The 17,653-nt window shown below is 35.8% G+C and overlaps 1 protein-coding gene across 7 annotated transcripts in view; it reads left to right on the top strand.

The window, feature by feature from the left end:
• LOC150098829 (PHD finger protein 14) overlaps positions 1-17,653 on the top strand; it is a 570,499-nt gene that overhangs the window by 407,293 nt on the left and 145,553 nt on the right. For all 7 annotated transcript variants that reach the window (XR_016549471.1, XM_090404762.1, XM_090404761.1 and 4 more), the window contains one exon: positions 4,859-4,997. Coding sequence is in view for 6 of the 7 variants with exons in the window: in XM_090404762.1 (XP_090260888.1) it covers positions 4,859-4,997 (139 nt within the window). In the remaining variant the exon portion in view is untranslated. The remainder of the gene's footprint in view (positions 1-4,858; positions 4,998-17,653) is intronic.

The following is a 17,653-nucleotide window of genomic DNA, read 5'->3' as shown; positions in this document are numbered from 1 at the left end:
TTTCACATAAGGTTTAAATACAGTGCATAGTTGGTGTTTGTTAAGCACCTCAGATATCTTTTCAGATGTGCCTTTAATGTATGGGATGGTGATAGTTGTAGTGTTCTGTGGTAGATAGTGGGGGGGGGGGGGTTGAGGAGCATTTAGTATTTTATCTATCCTGTGGGGATTATAGCCATTGGTCAGGAAGGTATGATGCAGATGAGAAAGTTCAGCAGTGAGAGCAATGTCATTGGAACAAATTGCGCTCTAGCTCTGTGGGTTAGTGTTTTTAAGATACCATATTGTTGAGAAGTGTGATTGTTTGTATAAATATCTCCCTGCATGTGTGGATTTTCTATAAACCGAAAATGATAAGGAACCTTCTGGAAGATGTGTGATAAGTGTGTCCAGGAAAGGTAGACAGTCATTGTTATATGTATAGATGCAAACACAGACTTCTGGGTCTGCCTCCCACTGACGAGACCTCAATAAAGGTCGAAACTGGTCTAGGTAGTGGCCCTTCCCTCAATGCATAGCATTATACATGTCTGCAAGGACATGTGCTTTGCATGGTGGGAGATACTGAGACAAGGAGTGATGAGAGCTTGATCACCTTTGCTCCGAGTTGCCAACAGTTGCACCACCTTGCTACAGTCCTGAAGATATTTTCAGGTGCAAACTTTATTTGCTCACACTTGGATAAAGGATTAAACTAAATTTATTATAGTCTAACCAAGTGAAAAATAAACTTCCAACATCTTTCTCTAAATCCAGAGTAAGTAATTTAATAATAAGGTGGGACACCAGTTGGCAATGCATATAGGTAAATATGACCTCTCTATTGCTTCTGCCTTAGTGTCACTACCTCTGTGTCTCCCTCCCACTGACAAGACCTCAATGAAGGTCGAAACCGGTTTGGGTAGTGGCCCTTTGCTTTGAGTTGCCAACAGTTGTGTTATTTCTTGGTGTATATGTCGTGCCTTATTGTCCTTTATAAATCTTATCTATAGTTCTTTATTCTTTGGATTAATTGTTCTGCTGTTCCTGTTCTGGCCGCTAATTTATAGTGCTTAGTCTTAGAGCCGAATTTTATTAGATACCGTTCTTTCTGATGGATCATGTGTATTATTCTTGTAGACAAAGAGAATGCCCTGGGCGATAGCCAAATTCTTCTATTGTTGCAGTTCTGGAGTTAGCTCCTTTTCGGAATCAAGAAAAATTTATTTGTTAATACAGCTGCGCCATCTTGATTCCTATACAAAAAGATATTCCTGTCAGAGAGTTAACATGCAGATAATCACACGGCATTAGAATCTATTATTTAATACACCTATTAGTTTGCTCCTTAATCAGCAGTCGTAACCAAATCTCCTCTCCCCCCCCCCCCCCCGTGCGCTTTAATTTACACAAGTTCTAATTTTAGCAAGCGGTACATTGGCATGAGAAATCAGGCAAGTTTCTTAGGTATAGAAAACAAAACATTTATTTTACACTAAGGTATTGCACACAGAGATCAAAACTTTGCTTTAGACATATAATGACATGTTCATAAAAGAAAATCTCAAAAGTTCTCAGACAATCTATCTAATTATAACTAAATAGTCACTTAAAATATTTTCAACAGATCAATTAATCTAATTCTCATTAACTTATCGCAGTTATATAAGTGAACAACTTTTGAATTCCCCAGACTAGACTACAGTATACCAAAATTCTATCATGGGCATAATTTAGTAACACTTCCAAATGTTGTATTTTTAGAAGTGTTTTTAAAAATACGACATTTAGCCACAAAGTAAAACACTATAGTCCAGACAGTTATAAAAGGTCCTATCACATGTACGATTAGCACTTTCACTCGCTCTAGTCCTGCTCTCAGTATGAAAGACAATAAAAGTTTCTACAAAACTTTTTCGTAGAAACTTTTCTACAAAAAATTTTCTCCTTTTCCTAGGTCTGCTATCTGTAATTTCCTCCGATTTCCCACCACTAGTGATTACGATCACGAACCACAACTGTTCCTGTAGCTTTAGCGACACTGCTTTGATGTGCCTATCCGTCGAAGCAGTGTCGCTACGACACTGCTTCGACGGATAGACACGTACGACTCTGCATAAAGCTGCAGTCTCCACTGGCTGCATGGCTGTGCTGCTGCTATGCTTGAAATGGATCACTACCCGACTTTGTAGCCGTCGTTGACCATCCTTCTAGTCGTCGCCATGAACTGCTTCCATCAGAACCCACAGCTGAGGGAGAGAGAGAGACACCATGAAGAACGGACTGAGAGAGAGAGAGAGCTATTTTTGTTGCCAAATCCTTATATATCCTCTTATCTGCTGTCCCATCTACGTCACTGATTGCCCACGACACCTAACTCTCTTTTGCACATTCCCCGAAATGTTCCCCATCACGTGGGTGCCGCAGAATGTGTCTCAAACTTCGTATTGCGATGCCCCGGGGTTATGTTCAAAAGCCAATTAGGCTAAAGTGGACTTGGCTTAAACTTTCTCCTTCTAAAGTAATCTTTCACTAAGACCTTTTAGACTCTGGTGTGTTGGTGTGTTATTTATAAGACAGTTTACAATTTATCACTTACAAAATTCCGTTAATAAAATATTAATACATTAAAGTTTTCACTTACATCTATGTACAAGCATTTCCTTTTTATAGAGTTTTTTAGATCCTAGTTAAATCCTGAATGAAATGCTCAATAAGAAATTGAACCTTTCATTCCAGATTTAACAGTTGCACCACCTTGCTACAGTCCTGAAGATATTTTCAGGTGCAAACTTTGTTTGCTCACACTTGGATAAAAGATTAAACTAAATTTATTATATTCTAACTAAGTGAAAAATAAACTTCCATCATCCACCTCTGTTCCCACATTGGTATCTGTCACATATGTTAAAGCAGTAATCTCACTAAGATAATATATCCTCAAAGTGGTCACTCAGTAACTTGACTATTTTATCTGCTTCTGTCACCTTGTGACCATCATCACTCATTAAAGTTAATCTTCCTCTTACTTGCCACATAACAAAAGAACTCTTTGGGATTTCCTTTGGCCTGCTCTTCTAGATTCTTCTCATAATCTGATTTTGCTTTTCTTGCCATGCTAGTCGCGTTTTTCTTTATATACCCTCCACAGCATTTCTTCTTCTGCAGCCTGTGCTTATTAGTATTACTCATCCATCTAACTCCTAACTTATTAACATATAAATATGCAGGATGTTTCAAAATGGTGTATTCAACTTTGCAGGAGAACAGAGAATAACTTGGAAGACGTACAAAAACTGAGTGAGAATCATAATTTAGTGAAACATATCAATTTTTGGTCATTTAACTTTATTATCAAATGACAATACTAGATGGTATGATACATCACACCATTTAAAAATGGCAACTTTCAATGGTGCAGAGCAAGCACGTTGCGTGTTTTGGTTTGAAAAAACAAAGTCTGCAATATAAATTCAGAGGAATTTCTGCACACAATATGGCAAGAAACCTCCTAGTAGGCACATGATCTACATGTGGCACAATAATTTTGTGGAAATAGGCTGTGCTGTGCATCATCCAAGATCAATGCGAAGGACTTGTGCTGCCAATGCTGTTGTAGAAGTTCAGGAAAGTTACCAGAGAAGCCCTGGAAAGTCAACCAGGCAGGCATCTCATCAGTTCCACGTGTGACTGTGTGGTGTTTTTTACAGCAGTGTCTACATTTAAGACCCTACAAATTTACCCTCATACAACATTTGAAGAAAGACAATAACAAGATATGCCAGGATTTCTATATGGAAACAATCAGTAGGATTGAACAAAATGAGGACTTTTTGGACACGATCGTTTTCAGTGACATGTGCTTTTTACATAAGTGGGCAAGTAAACACTCACGACTGCAGAATTTGGGGAAGCAAAAATCCACACGGCATCATAGAACATGTTCACAGCATCCCAAAGACTAACATTTTTTGCACTATAAGCAAGAAGAAAGTGTATGGACCCTTCTATTTTTCAGAGTCTACCGTTAGTGGTGGTGGTGTGCATCTGGACATGCTACTAGGGTACCTAATACCACAATTAGACAACGACGGATGCTTCGATGCTTACATTTCCAGCCAAATGGAGCACCTCCTCATTACCTGACAGACATATGGTCATACCTCGACACCCATTTTCCAGGCAGATGGGTTGGTAGAGGGGTGCCTGAAGCATGGCCATCACATTTCCTTGACCTTATGCCATTAGATTTTTTTCTTGTGGGTCATTGCGAAAGATCGAGTGTTTGTACCACCATTATCAGCCAGTTTGGATGAGCTGCATTCCAGAATTACTGCCACCATTGCTGAAGTTATGCCAGATATGCTCTGCTGTGCATGTGGCAGGAAATTAATTACAGATGGGACGTCTTCAGAATTACTGGAGGGTGTCATATCAAACTTTAACTGTCTGCATTGAAACTCCAAGTATTATGCTACATTTGCATGGTAATAAAAATTGTTCATCTATCGCTATTTATCGTTTATTATCATTCAAAGTTGTATACCCCCCTTTTGAAACAACCTGTATATAATATATAATAATAATTTAAATAAATATAATTTTTTTTTTGTTAAAAATGTAACTAATGCATTTCATAGTATCTTGTAATAGGATATATGAGATCCTTCTAGTATTTTACATATTACAAAAAATTGTAATATGTGAAGTTAATTTGATAAAAACATTTTTTGCACCTTAAACTTAATATGTTCTCTCGATTATCAAAATGTTGGTTATTTGCTTAATAAAAATCTATTTAATTTGAATGTTGTTATCTTTTTTTTCTCCATTCATTCATTTAATTTAAACCACCTTAATATATGTGTGTGTATATTAGGCAGTGCAGTGAATGCGATAAAACAGAAGAGGAGGAGCAAGATGAGGAAGTCGATCCTAATGCACCTCGAAGATTGCGGGATCATGTGAAAGGTCCAATGAAGTTTGCTCCCTCATCTGATAAACTCCCTAGGAGGCTAGTAAGTGTTTTTTTTTTTATTATTAAAATTGTGAGTTGTTGATATTCTTTTACCTTAAACCCATTATCACAGTGACATTTAATGACCTATGAATCCACCATTAGGCAGGTGTAATGCAATTGCTATATAGCCTCTTCCAACCAATTGTCAACCTTATGAGATCATAATCTAGCTTTTTTTCTGCTTGGGGAGAACCTGGTGAGAACAGCAATTTTTCCCATTGAAATATAGCTTAAAATCACTTAAGTTAAAATACGAGGGGGGGGGTAACCTATGCTCTTAGATATTTACCAAAATCTAAGAGTGATAGCCAAGCATTTACAGGCATTATATCTTTGTTGTATTTATAGATAATATGAAGCTGAGAGCTGTTAAGAACAACAACTCAATTTGGAAATCCTAAATAGAAGTTAGGATTTCCAAATCTGAGAGTGATGATAGCCAAGCATTTAGAGGCCTCATATCTTTGTTGCATTTATAGATAATATGAAGCTAATGCTAGCAATCTTCCTTTAATACACCTTACACATGTAATTTTCCTGAGATAGTTGCTACCATAGTAAATGCAGATTGTGCAGACTCTTGTGGAACCAGTCTCGCTAGATGAAACCATGAATCATGGCTGCTGATGACAAGCTGTGTATTGATAGAGGATATCAGCGACCATGTCATTACTTTCCTGAGATAGAAGAAAGTACTAATCATATAAGGATCAGTATTGATAGGTGGAAACAGTAGCAACATTCATTTCAAGCCTGAGGCAGGGAACAGCACCATCCAAGATTGTTCAAACTTTATTTTAATATCTTTCAATAAGCAACCAGGTATTTCTTAACAACTCACTTGGCATAAATCAGGTTTGAGAACTAATTATGCCATGCTTTTTGAAGTTTTTAGACTTTACAGAAAAGATGACCTGGTTTGGAGAAAATAAAGTACAGGTAAATGTACATTGTTTTCCAATCTGCCCTACACCACCTGCTTGCACACTCCACGTAATGTCTTAAGCTCAAGGGTTCTAGTCATTTATAACTTGCCAATATCCAATGCTGTGTAAGTATCAAAGTTCTTAATCACTTACCTCTGAAGAAAATCGATAAGTTTTAAATAGTGCATGATAGCAAGTAGTTGGAAGTATTAGTAATAGAACAACTACCAATCCAGAAAACCGATAAGTTTTAAATAGTGCATATTAACCTTTAGTTGGAAGTATTAGTAATAAACCAACTACATGTTAGCATGCATTATTTAAAACTTGTTGGTTTTCTTCAGAGGTAGGGTTAAGAACTCTGATACAGCATTAGATATTGCAAGTCATAAATGACTGGAACCCATTGAGCTTAAGACAATAATGAGAGTATGAGGAAAATGGCTTGATTCTTTCAGTTTAATTTTTCTTGTTATTGAATTTATGATGTAAGAATGAGTCTTTCTTTAACAAATAATAATAATATTATTGTTATTAACGTGAACAAATAATAATATTATTTGTTCACATTAATTGATGCAGAGCAATTCAGATTCTGCCCAAGAATCTAAGAATAGTCTGTCAGGGTTGCAAAATAGGGACTGTTCCAAGTAATGCTGTTTTTTCTAGATTGAATGGGTTACTTCATTGATGTTTAATTGTTATGGATAGCTTTTTTGAAATTGCACCAATTGCACTGATAACTGTTGGGATGACTTTGGTGTGTTCAAGCCACAGCTGGCCAACTTCGATTGCCAGATCTCAATATTTAGTAATTTTTTCCAGTTATTTGTTGTTAATGTTGTTATCACTGGGGATAGTGATATCAATAATTCAAACCTGTCAATGTTTGATTATTGTGATGTTAGGTGTATTGTGTTCCAAATGCCGATCAGTTTGTATTCTAAAGTCCCAGAAATATATTTGCTGTTTCATTTTCCAGTACTGTCTCTGTTTTATGCTGCCAGCATTTATCAGAAGTAGGAAAGCCATATATTTTGCATACATGCCAATGAATTATTTTAGCCACTTGATCATGGCAGTATTTATAATCAGTTTGAGCTATCTTTCTGCAGGCACTGATTAGATGTTCTACAGCTTCATTATGATCAGTTCTTTCTGACTGCATAATATGCATTTGCTGATTTAAAATTGTTGCTTTGATTACATTAGTTTGTAATACCTGTTCTTGGGCTGCTAGAATAAATCCTTCTGTTCCTTTTTTTTTTAATATATCCATATCATAGCCATTGCCATGTCTTGTTCACGTTAATTGTTTTTTCCCTCAGTATCTCAAAGAAATTATTATTATTATTATTAAGAGAGACCTCCAAGGAGTCAGGGTCATCAAGGGAGGCTACCTACTACACACACCAGTTATCATATTTATTCTTGAATTCATTCACACTGCTTGTACGCAGAACATCCATTGGCAGTCCATTCTAATCACACACTACTCTATGAGAGAAAAATCTAGATCTTTCCCCCTTCTTAAAATAACCCTCCATAAAATAAAAAATTCCATTAACTGAAATCCTGTATGACCCTTTCAGAAGTTTGTAAGTCTCGATCATGTCATTCCTCTTTCTCCTGTTTGCTAGTGTCTGCAGTCTACAAATTATCAGTCTGTCTTCATAATCGGTATTCCATATCCTGATATCATTTTTAACACTCTCCTTTGCACTCTCTTCACTGTATCAAAATCACAACTGAAACCAGGAGACCAGAACCACGCACAATAGTCTAAGTGAGGGCTTATCAGGACCTTGTAGAGACAAAATGACATCATTGTCTGTACATGTCAAAGTTCGTTTCAGCACTGTTTCGTTTCAGCAAAGACTGTAAATACAACTCAAAAAATTCTTTTTTGAGTTGTATTTACAGTCTTTGCTACATGGCCTCTGAACTTCAACTTAATACTACTAACACTAGTTTGATCAGTTTCTTTTAGCATAATCTCACATGACAATGGATATCTAATCATTCCTATGACAATGGATATCTGATCATTCCAAAGTTCATGACTTTACATTTACTGACATATATTTTCACATGCTCACAATTCCAGCCTATTCACATCATCCTGCAAGTACTGCATATCAGCATAACTCCTAATTACCCTACCTATCTTTGCATCATCAGCAAATAGCTGTGTGTTAAATCCATCCCAATGTCATTAATGTACAGATCGAATAACAGTAGACCAAGTACTGATCCTTGTGGTACACCACTGTTACTTCAATGCATTTATCAAAAATTATGTTTCTGCATTTAGAAAATATGTTTTTCTTGAATTATCACTGATTGACAAATTTTCTTCAGAGGTAGGGTTAAGAACTCTGATGTGTGTGTGCAGCATTAGATATTGCAAGTCATAAATGACTAGAACCCATTGAGCTTAAGACAATAATGGGAGTATGAGATAAATGGTTTGATTGTTTCAGTTTACTGACTTTTCTTTGTGATGTAAGAATGGGTCTTTCTTCAACAAATAATATAGCTGACTTTTTTTTTCTTTTTAATTAGCATTTATCAGAAATTATGTTTCTGCATTTAAAAAATACGGTTTTCTTTAATTATCACTGATTGAAAAATTTTCCCAGTATTTGTAGTAGATTGCTTTTCTTTCCTTCCCTGATATTTTTTTTTCTTTTGAATCTCAGCTGAGGTTAGCATAATGTGCTATTATGACCAAAAGAATGTCACATGGAAATTTCATAGTCTTCAAAAATAATTCATGTAGTGACTACATTTTTCATAGACGAATTTAAAATTTTCAGAAAACAAACTAAATTTTCCAAGGAATTCAAAATTGTCCAGAAAGACTGACTGTGTTTGTGTGTGTGAGAGAGAAAGAGAGAGATTATGTAAATAACCATACAGGTTTTCATTTTCAGTCCATGTCTTATTTTAATTCCATATATTTCTCAAATATTTGGTTTCATCCCTGCTTAAAATTATTATTTTGGACTTGAGATTGTGTTGAAATATTTTATTGTGAGATTAGTTGCTTTCTCTTAGCTGCATAACTTGTTTTGCAGAACTCTGTTAATCTTTTTTTTAATCTCACTACCAGAGATTAATCAAGTCTAATTCCATTTGAGAGACCACCTTCAACATTGACAAATGGATTTAAATATAGTAACTGTCTTCTTTAAATTAGGGTGTAGGATTTGAGCAGAAAAGAAAAATGAAGTCACTGGCAAAATGTAATATATCCCATTTAGAATTAAAATTTCTTCAAATAAATATGGGAAATAAATATTGCACAGTAAATGATATCTAAAAACAATACAAGTATTTTAAATGCAAATAGTTTTTTAATCAAATCATTAATAGTTATTCATTCTATGATAGTTTTTCACTTAGAGTTTTGTATGTACACATCCTGTTCCATTCTAATTAGTAGGTGACAGAATGGGGAGAGTTTGACAAAAAAAAAGTCCAGTATGTTTTTTTTTTTTTTTTTTCGTTCATGGGATTTAAGTCAATGATTTAGGTGAATATATCAGGCTGAATCCCACCTTATGATTTCAAGTGTGGAACAATCAATTTGGAGAAGCTCTTAGTGTTGAGAAATGTATGTGTAATACAAAACACCTAATGAGTAAATTTTTGTGAAATCCAATGAAATCATTACCATGTGCATATTTGGATTTGATTGTAACTCTTTGAATAATATCAAAGCAATATGTAGCAATCCCACCAAAACAGAACTAGCAGTCATGAAGTCATTCAAAGCTAATAAGGGTATTGTTATCACAAAGGCTGGTAAAGGTAATGCTATGGTTGTCTTAAACAGATCTACTCACCTTCATCAAATGAACAGGTAGTCTCTGATAGCAACACTAATCAACTTGTGAACTATAATCACTAACAGGATTAAAAAGAAAACTGTTAAATTATTTAAGTTTGTCACCTCTTGGCCATCAGACACTGTTAAAAAGCTGTTACCACATTGTACATGCTCTCCCAGAATTGATGGTGTTTCCAGAGTTCACAAACGTAATGGTCCATTTTGGCTGATAGTAGAAGGTATAGATAGCCCTAATTATTACCGAGTAAAGAAATTAGCATGAACATTCAAGAAGTTGGTAGATCATTCTCCCTCCTATATAAAGAACACACAACACTTCATAAAAAATCATAAACATAACGGTGAACAAACATGATTTATTAGTCAGTTTGTTTCTGCTCTTTTCATGAATGTCCCAATCAGTGACAATTCTTCTCTTACAGGACAAATTTCCACCCAATTTTACATCTCTCTTTGTCCACATGCTATGTTCTGGTTATTTTATTTGGCAAAATAATGTTTACCCACAAAATGAAGGTACTGCCATAGGCTCGCCCACTATTCTCCCCCCTCCCCCATTGCTAACTTTGGAAGCTTTTGAAAACATGCTAGTTTCCTTTACTTTAAACCTACAAGTTAGTTTAGATACATTGATGATGTTTTCAGTTATCTGACCACATAGCTGCCAAGTTTTAAACACCTTCCTCAGCCACCTGAAGAAACAATATGAATGCATACAAATTATCATTTAAATTGAAATCAATACTCACTTCCTTTCCTGGATACACTTGTCACGTTTCTTCCCTCAAGCAGCATATATTTCACTGTCTACCACAAGCTCACATATACCAGACTATATATGTATACTGACTCTTACCACGACCCTTTACAGAAACTTGGAGTCATTAACACCCTCGTAAATAGTGCTATAACAATTGCTTTAATGAGCCAGTGCTTAAGCAAGAAGTACAAATTATTAACAATATGTTTAAAAACAATGCTATAGCAGAATTAGCATCAATAAAATTCTTCATAAAACTACACCTAAAAATGCCAATAATAATTAAAATGAAAAGCCAAATGGCTAGTTTTCTGGCAACTTAATAGATATTAAAGGGATAAAAATCCTATGTTGTTATATAGCCAGTAAGTGAAACTCAAGATCGAGAACTACGATCTATGAGTTTCGATGCCGAAAAACTATCGGCGAAGGCAATTCGAAGCAAAGGTGGAGCAAGCTCCCTCACTATTCTTGATATTCTCTCATAATGTAAAATACAGCTCCTAGGAGATGTAATACTGTCATTACACTATGAGGAGAGGTCACTACCCAGACCGGTTTCAACCTTTTTTGAGGTCTCATCAGTGAGTAAGTAGACCTGTAAGATATCAAACTGTTTGGCTTTTCATTTTAATTACAAAATATAAGTACACCTTTATGGCATTCGTATAGTGAAGGTATGTAAGTTCTTTTCACTAAGCTTTGATATCTTCCAGGTCTACCTACTCACTGATGAGACCTCAAAAAAGGTTGAAACCAGTCTGGGTATTGACCTCTCCTCATAATGTAATGACAGTATTATATCTCCTAGGAGTTGTATTTTACATTATGAGAGAATATCAAGAACAGTGAGGGAGCTTGCTCCACCTTTGCTTCGAATTGCCTTCGTCAATAGTTTTTCAGCATTGAAACTCATAGATCGTAGTTCTCGATCTTGAGTTTCACTTACTGGCTATATAACAACATAGGGTTTTTATCCCTTTAATGCCAATAATAATAACCAAGTGAAAAAACTTGCAACATCTACCTCTAATCCAGAGGATTTTAGTAATAAGGTGTGACACCTTTGACAACTTGTATATGGAATTATGCATTACTTCAACCTTGATATCACTTCTGGGTCTGGCTCCCACTGATGAGACCTCAGTAAAGGTCAAAACTGGTCTGGGTAGTAGCCCTTTCGACAATACATAACATTATATTTGTCCATATGGATATGTGCTTTGCATTATGGGATACTGAGGAATTGATGTGAAGTCATTAGCCTCTATATACAAGTAACCCAGTCATGAAGTTACTTCACGTGCAAACTTGTTTGCTTACACTTGGATAAAGGATGAAACCAAGAATATAATTTCTTGGCATCTTTAATTTATAATATAGATTACAGTAAACGATAGCTATTCCTTAGATTGAAAGGTTATCAGATAAAATAAATAGAATGCTACCCTATTACAACCTATGAAATTAAAAATCATATTCAGCTCCTCCAAAGACTGCTTACCCTTGGGTATACCAAATCCATTGTACCTGTAACTTACCTTGTATTCAGGAAACTGGACACACAATTCCAGTCCATAAAAAAGAAAACAAACAACACATAAAATTTAACAATTTTGATAAATCAGTCCTCTCCGATCACTCTCTTAATGCTCTACACTAAATTGATTGGAAAGGTACGTATTCCTTATCTTCCTCTTCTTCTTTTCAGGCATTTTCTGTCCACTGCGAAACAAAGGCCTCCTCCAGTTCTTTTCACCTTTCTCTGTTCTTGGCAATGGTTGACCAATTTTTCCCAACAAATTTTGACAGTTTATCACTCCACCTTTTAGGATGTCCTCGGCCTCGTTTCCCTTCTTCTGGAATCCAGTTTGTTAGTATAATGGTCCATCGCTCATCTTCTCTCCTGGATAGATGTCCATCCCATTTCCATTTTAGTCACTTATGGTGAAGAATGATGTTAGCGATGTGAGTCAGGCTTCTTATCTTTTAATGTGATGCCTAGCATCAACCTCTCCATTTTTTGAGTATTTGTTAGTTTATTTGCCAGTGCTTTTGTTAGCAGCCAAGTTTCACAACCGTATGTGATGATTGGAAGTATACACTGGTTAAATGTCTTCCTTTTTAAACAGAGTGGGACATCATTGTTTCGAAAAATGCTTTTCAATTTTCTGAATGCGCCCCAGGCAAGTCAAACTGTCCTATTTATTTCCTTTTGGAGTCCACAGTTTAGATCAATGAGATGACCTAAGTATGTATATGAAGAGACTTTCCAAGAAATTATTTTCTATTATTGTTTTCTGGTGTTACAAAATGATTAAACATGATTTTAGTATTTTCTCTGTTTATTTTTAGGCCGACTTTTTTGCTTTCATGATATAGGTCTTTTATCATTATATTAAGGTCTTCTGGAGTGTTCACAAAAATTATGATATCATCTGCATATCTTAGGTGTGTAAAGTTTCTGTTATTAATTTTTTTTATACCAAGATTTATCCAGTTTTTATATTATTAAATATTTCTTGAAGGACTGCTGTAAAGATTTTGGGTGATAGAGAGTCTCCTTGTCAGACACCTTTTCAATTGATATTTTATTGCTACTTATGTGAAGTTGGTTGTTGCTGTTGCAGTATGGTATATTTCTTGGAGGAGGTGCATATGTTCTCCAGGAACTTCCCGATTCTGGAGTGCTTGATTATTGCACTAGTTTTGATGGAATTGAATGCTTTTTCATAATCAATAAAGGCTAAACAGAGAGGCAATTAGTTTTCTTCTGCTTTTTCTATTATTTGTTTTACTACAAGAATATGATCAATTGTGTTAAAGCCTTTACGGAATCCTGCTTGTTCTACTGGTTGATTTGAGTCTAGAAGAGGGGTTAACCTGTTTGTTATTACTTTTGTGAGAATTTTGTACAGATTGGAGAGAATACTAATTGGTCTGTAGTTCTTTACTTCTTCTTTGTCTCCTTTTTTAAATACCATAATAAATTTAGTTTAATCCTTTATCCAAGTGTGAGCAAACAAAGTTTGCACCTGAAAGTATCTTCAGGACTAGGGTAAGGTGGTACAACACCAGGCAACTCATTGCAAAGGTGGAGCAAGCTAACATCACTCCTATCTCAGTATCTCCCATAATGCAAAACACATCTCCTTGTGGATATGTCTAATGTTATGCATTAAGGGAAGGGCCACTACCCAGACTAGTTTCGACCTTTATTGAGGTCTCTTCAGTAGGAGCCAGGCCCAAGTGGAGATACCAGGCAGAAGCATTAGCAAGGTCATCTCTACTTATAGGAGTTGCCGAACGGTGTGCCACCTTTTTATTAAATTACTCTGGATTTAGAGAAAGATGTTGAAAGTTTATTTTTCACTTGGTTAGAGTATAATAAATTTAGTTTAATCCTTTATCCAAGTGTGAGCAAACAAAGTTTGCACCTGAAAGTATCCTCAGGACTGGGGTAAGGTGGTACAACACCGGGCAACTCGTTGCAAAGGTGGAGCAAGCTAACATTACTCCTATCTCAGTATCTCCCATAATGCAAAACACATCTCCTTGTGGATATGTATAATGTTATGCATTAAGGGAAAGGCCACTACTCGGACTAGTTTCGACCTTTATTGAGGTCTCTTCAGTGGCTCCCACTGAAGAGCCACCCTGGGTAGTGGCCCTTCCCTTAATGCATAACATTATACATATCTGCCAGGAGATGTGTTTTTCATTATGGGAGATACTGAGATAGGAGTGATGTTAGCTTGCTCCATGTTTGCAACGAGTTTCCCGGTGTTGTACCACCTTACCCCAGTCCTGAAGATACTTTCAGGTGCAAACTTTGTTTACTCACACTTAGATAAAGGATTAAACTAAATTTATTATAATCTAACCAAGTGAAAAATAAACTTTCAACATCTTTTTGCATTTTTCCAGTTTTCTGGTATCTTCCCTTCTTCTAGGCATAGATTTAGTATGTCTGTGACATGGTGAATGATATTATTTCCTCCCCATTTAATTAATTCTGTATGAATTAGGTCTTCACCGGGACATCTTCCATTTTTCATTTTTTTTAATGCTTGTTTTATTTCATCTGAAGTTTTATTTCATTTGAAGGATCACTATAGAGTTCTTTATAAAATTCTTCTAGCCTGCTTAGGATTTATTCTTGATATATGAACACAAATTTAAGGAGCCTGTGAAATTTTAATCAGTCATCCTACTCTAAACAACAAAGAGAACATAAAAATCCTAATAATATATATGAAAACATTCATCCAACATAACTTCTTTTCAAGTTCTACAGCAAACCTTCACTTTAGGACTCTAAGCAATAATTTCAACTCTTATTTCATGTATTGGTTATCATCGATACTGGTTTTGTTCTAATTTATCTGTATTAGTGTGGCTTTAGCATACTATGTGTATTGTAAGGTAGCTTGTTCCTTTGTATATATGTGTATACATTAGATAATGATTTTGGTTTATATTAAACTCAAGTTCTTACTATAATTTGGTAGCTGTCCATAATTTTTTAAAAATGAATGCAGAAATAATGAGGTTATGGTTCCATTACATAAGGCTTCGTTCAGACCTCATATGGATTATTGTCAACAGATTTGGTCATCTGGTTTTCACGGGATGAGGAATATATTAGAAAGGATCCAGAAAAGATTCACTTAGATCAGTGATGGCAAACCTATGACACATGTGTCAGCACTGACACACTTGAGGGTTTCAGGTGACACACTTTGGATGTTGAAAAATATTGGTATTCTGATGAAAAAACTGCAATAAATCGTGTAAGATCACTCTCAGTTAAGGCGAAGGGGTAGGTTTTAGCTTTGAGAATAAACTCAAAATATATCAACGTGATTTAGAAAGTAACAATTTTAAGTATTTCCCAAGAGTGAAAATTTTTTTTAACGAAACCAGCCCCAAAAATCGTGAATAACACATCAACCAATCTATCGAAGTTCTAAAGTCAGTAACTGAGCAGTTTTCTTCTAGATTTGAGCAATTTCGAATGTTGGAACAAACAATCCAATTCATAAAGTATCCTGATGAAACAGAATTCATGGATTTAAATCCAACTACTCAAAGCCATCTTAAATTAGATGGCTTTGAGTAGTTGGACTTAAAAGATCTTGAAATGCAACTAGCCGACTTCCAGTGAAATCCTATCTTGAAAAAAAAGTTTATTGCTCTTAGAAATGAATTAGAAGAACTTGAGCGGGAACATCTGCATAATACTCGCGTATAAAAATTCAGATTGTGAAATTCTAAGCAATAGATCTCGAAACAACGCCAGGATGAGGTGCCCAGCTCTTTTTCTATAAGTATTCTTGACTTCGAGTTTGCTTGTTTCGGACGAAAAAAGTCGAGTTTCTGGTTAGGGGGAACCCTACAAATTCTGTATAGCAATGAATACCTCACCTTCACCCGAAAAGCTCCGAAAGCTTCCCGAAAACTTTCATGCTCTTAAAATCTTTGCTAAAGCTCTTCTAACAATTTTCTCTTCTACATACTCTTGTGAAACTCTATTTTCTGCCTTAAATAATATCAAATCGAAAGGGAGAAATAGATTGAGCAATGATTTGAGCACTGCCTGTGTAGCATTAAAATGCACATACTATAGCCCTTCTATAAAGCAACTTTCTACCAGCACTCAACAACAGAAAAAAAGTCATTAAATGTAATGTAAGTTTGTAACTTCAGTTTATTAAATTAATTGTATAATATGAATTCATAGATTTTATATCAGTGTCCTATTAAATAAATAGCCTGATATGATATGTATAAGTCACCATCTATGATTATGTAGTTAAATTTATAATGCATGTATGCAAGTGGCACATCAACAACGTCAATATTAAAAAAAAAAAAAGATGTTTGACACACCTGAGTAAAAAGGTTCGCCAATGAATGACGGTACATTGCACCCTTCGATTAGAATAGGCCTAAGTTCGATTCTTGTCGCGATGGGAGGAATCTTTATCTGGACGATTTCAATCGAAGGTGAGTTAGCTGATCTCATACGGAGGTAGCAGGGTTTTTTTCTCCCGGAAACTCGGGTTTTTCATCCCGCATACAGACAAATCGGCCCTTCAGAACACACGCAATTTACAGACAAAAAATCTAGTTGTGGTGGGCAGTAGATGGCGTTGATGGAGATGATTTGTAGTAGAGGTTCGGTGTAGTGGTTGAGACAGTTGTGGGTATCCTCCCGCGATAAGTCTTCAGCCTCCTTGGAGGTATCAGGAATAATAATAATAATAATAATAATCACTGACTTAGATGGTAACTGGTTTTTGGAATGTGAGATATGAAGACAGATTGAGATTTGCAATTTGTAAATCCTCTTGAATAAGAGGAGATATGGTTGAGACATTTAAGCTGGTTAAGTTGTTACTGGGTTAATGTAGAAGAAATTTTTCATATAATGGAAGGGGAGTAGAACAAAAGGCCATTCCTGGAAACTGTGTAAGGTTCAGGTAATTTGCATGGAGAGTGATTGGAATGTGTTGCCTGACAGTGTTGGTAAGTGCAGACACAGTGAATGAATTTAAAGCACAATGCAATGAGCTTTGTGTGTGTGGGTGTGCGTGCGCACGTGCATGCATGCCTCCCCACAATGAGAGACATTTGACTCTTTGGAGGTTAATAATGATAATTTCTTAAACAGATGATTGAATAGAAAAGGACTGATTTCTTTACCACCAACATAGTCCCAATGCAATGTACCTCACTCCACCATGGAATTATAAAGGAAGAAGTGGACATATCAAAAGTAACTTCACTATTAAGCATTTATTTATTTATTTATTCTTATGGTAAAAGGAATACAAAGCAGCTACAGGTCAATGTCCAGTCTAGAAAGCCAATCCAGGACTTCATCCATCACCTCGTGGATGTCCTGGAGGCCACCACCATGAAATTGGTGCCTTAGGCAGTCATTCACAATATGAGTAATCGTCTGGGCAACAGGGGAACAATCACAATGGGGGTGGTCTGACAGTCTCCATTTATGTAGTAGGTAGCCACATCTACCCTAGTTAGTTCTGATCCTGTTGATAGATGACCAAATCTTCCTAGGAAGAGCAAAACCAGGCTGCACAGCA

The sequence above is a fragment of the Typopeltis vanoorti genome, chromosome 15 (assembly GCF_054136105.1).
Source record: "Typopeltis vanoorti isolate ZY-2024b chromosome 15, IOZ_Tvanoo_1.0, whole genome shotgun sequence".
In the NCBI taxonomy this organism is placed as follows: Eukaryota; Metazoa; Arthropoda; class Arachnida; order Uropygi; family Thelyphonidae; genus Typopeltis; species Typopeltis vanoorti.
Note: the sequence above shows the minus strand (reverse complement) of the source record. Positions and strands in the feature narration are given on the sequence as shown.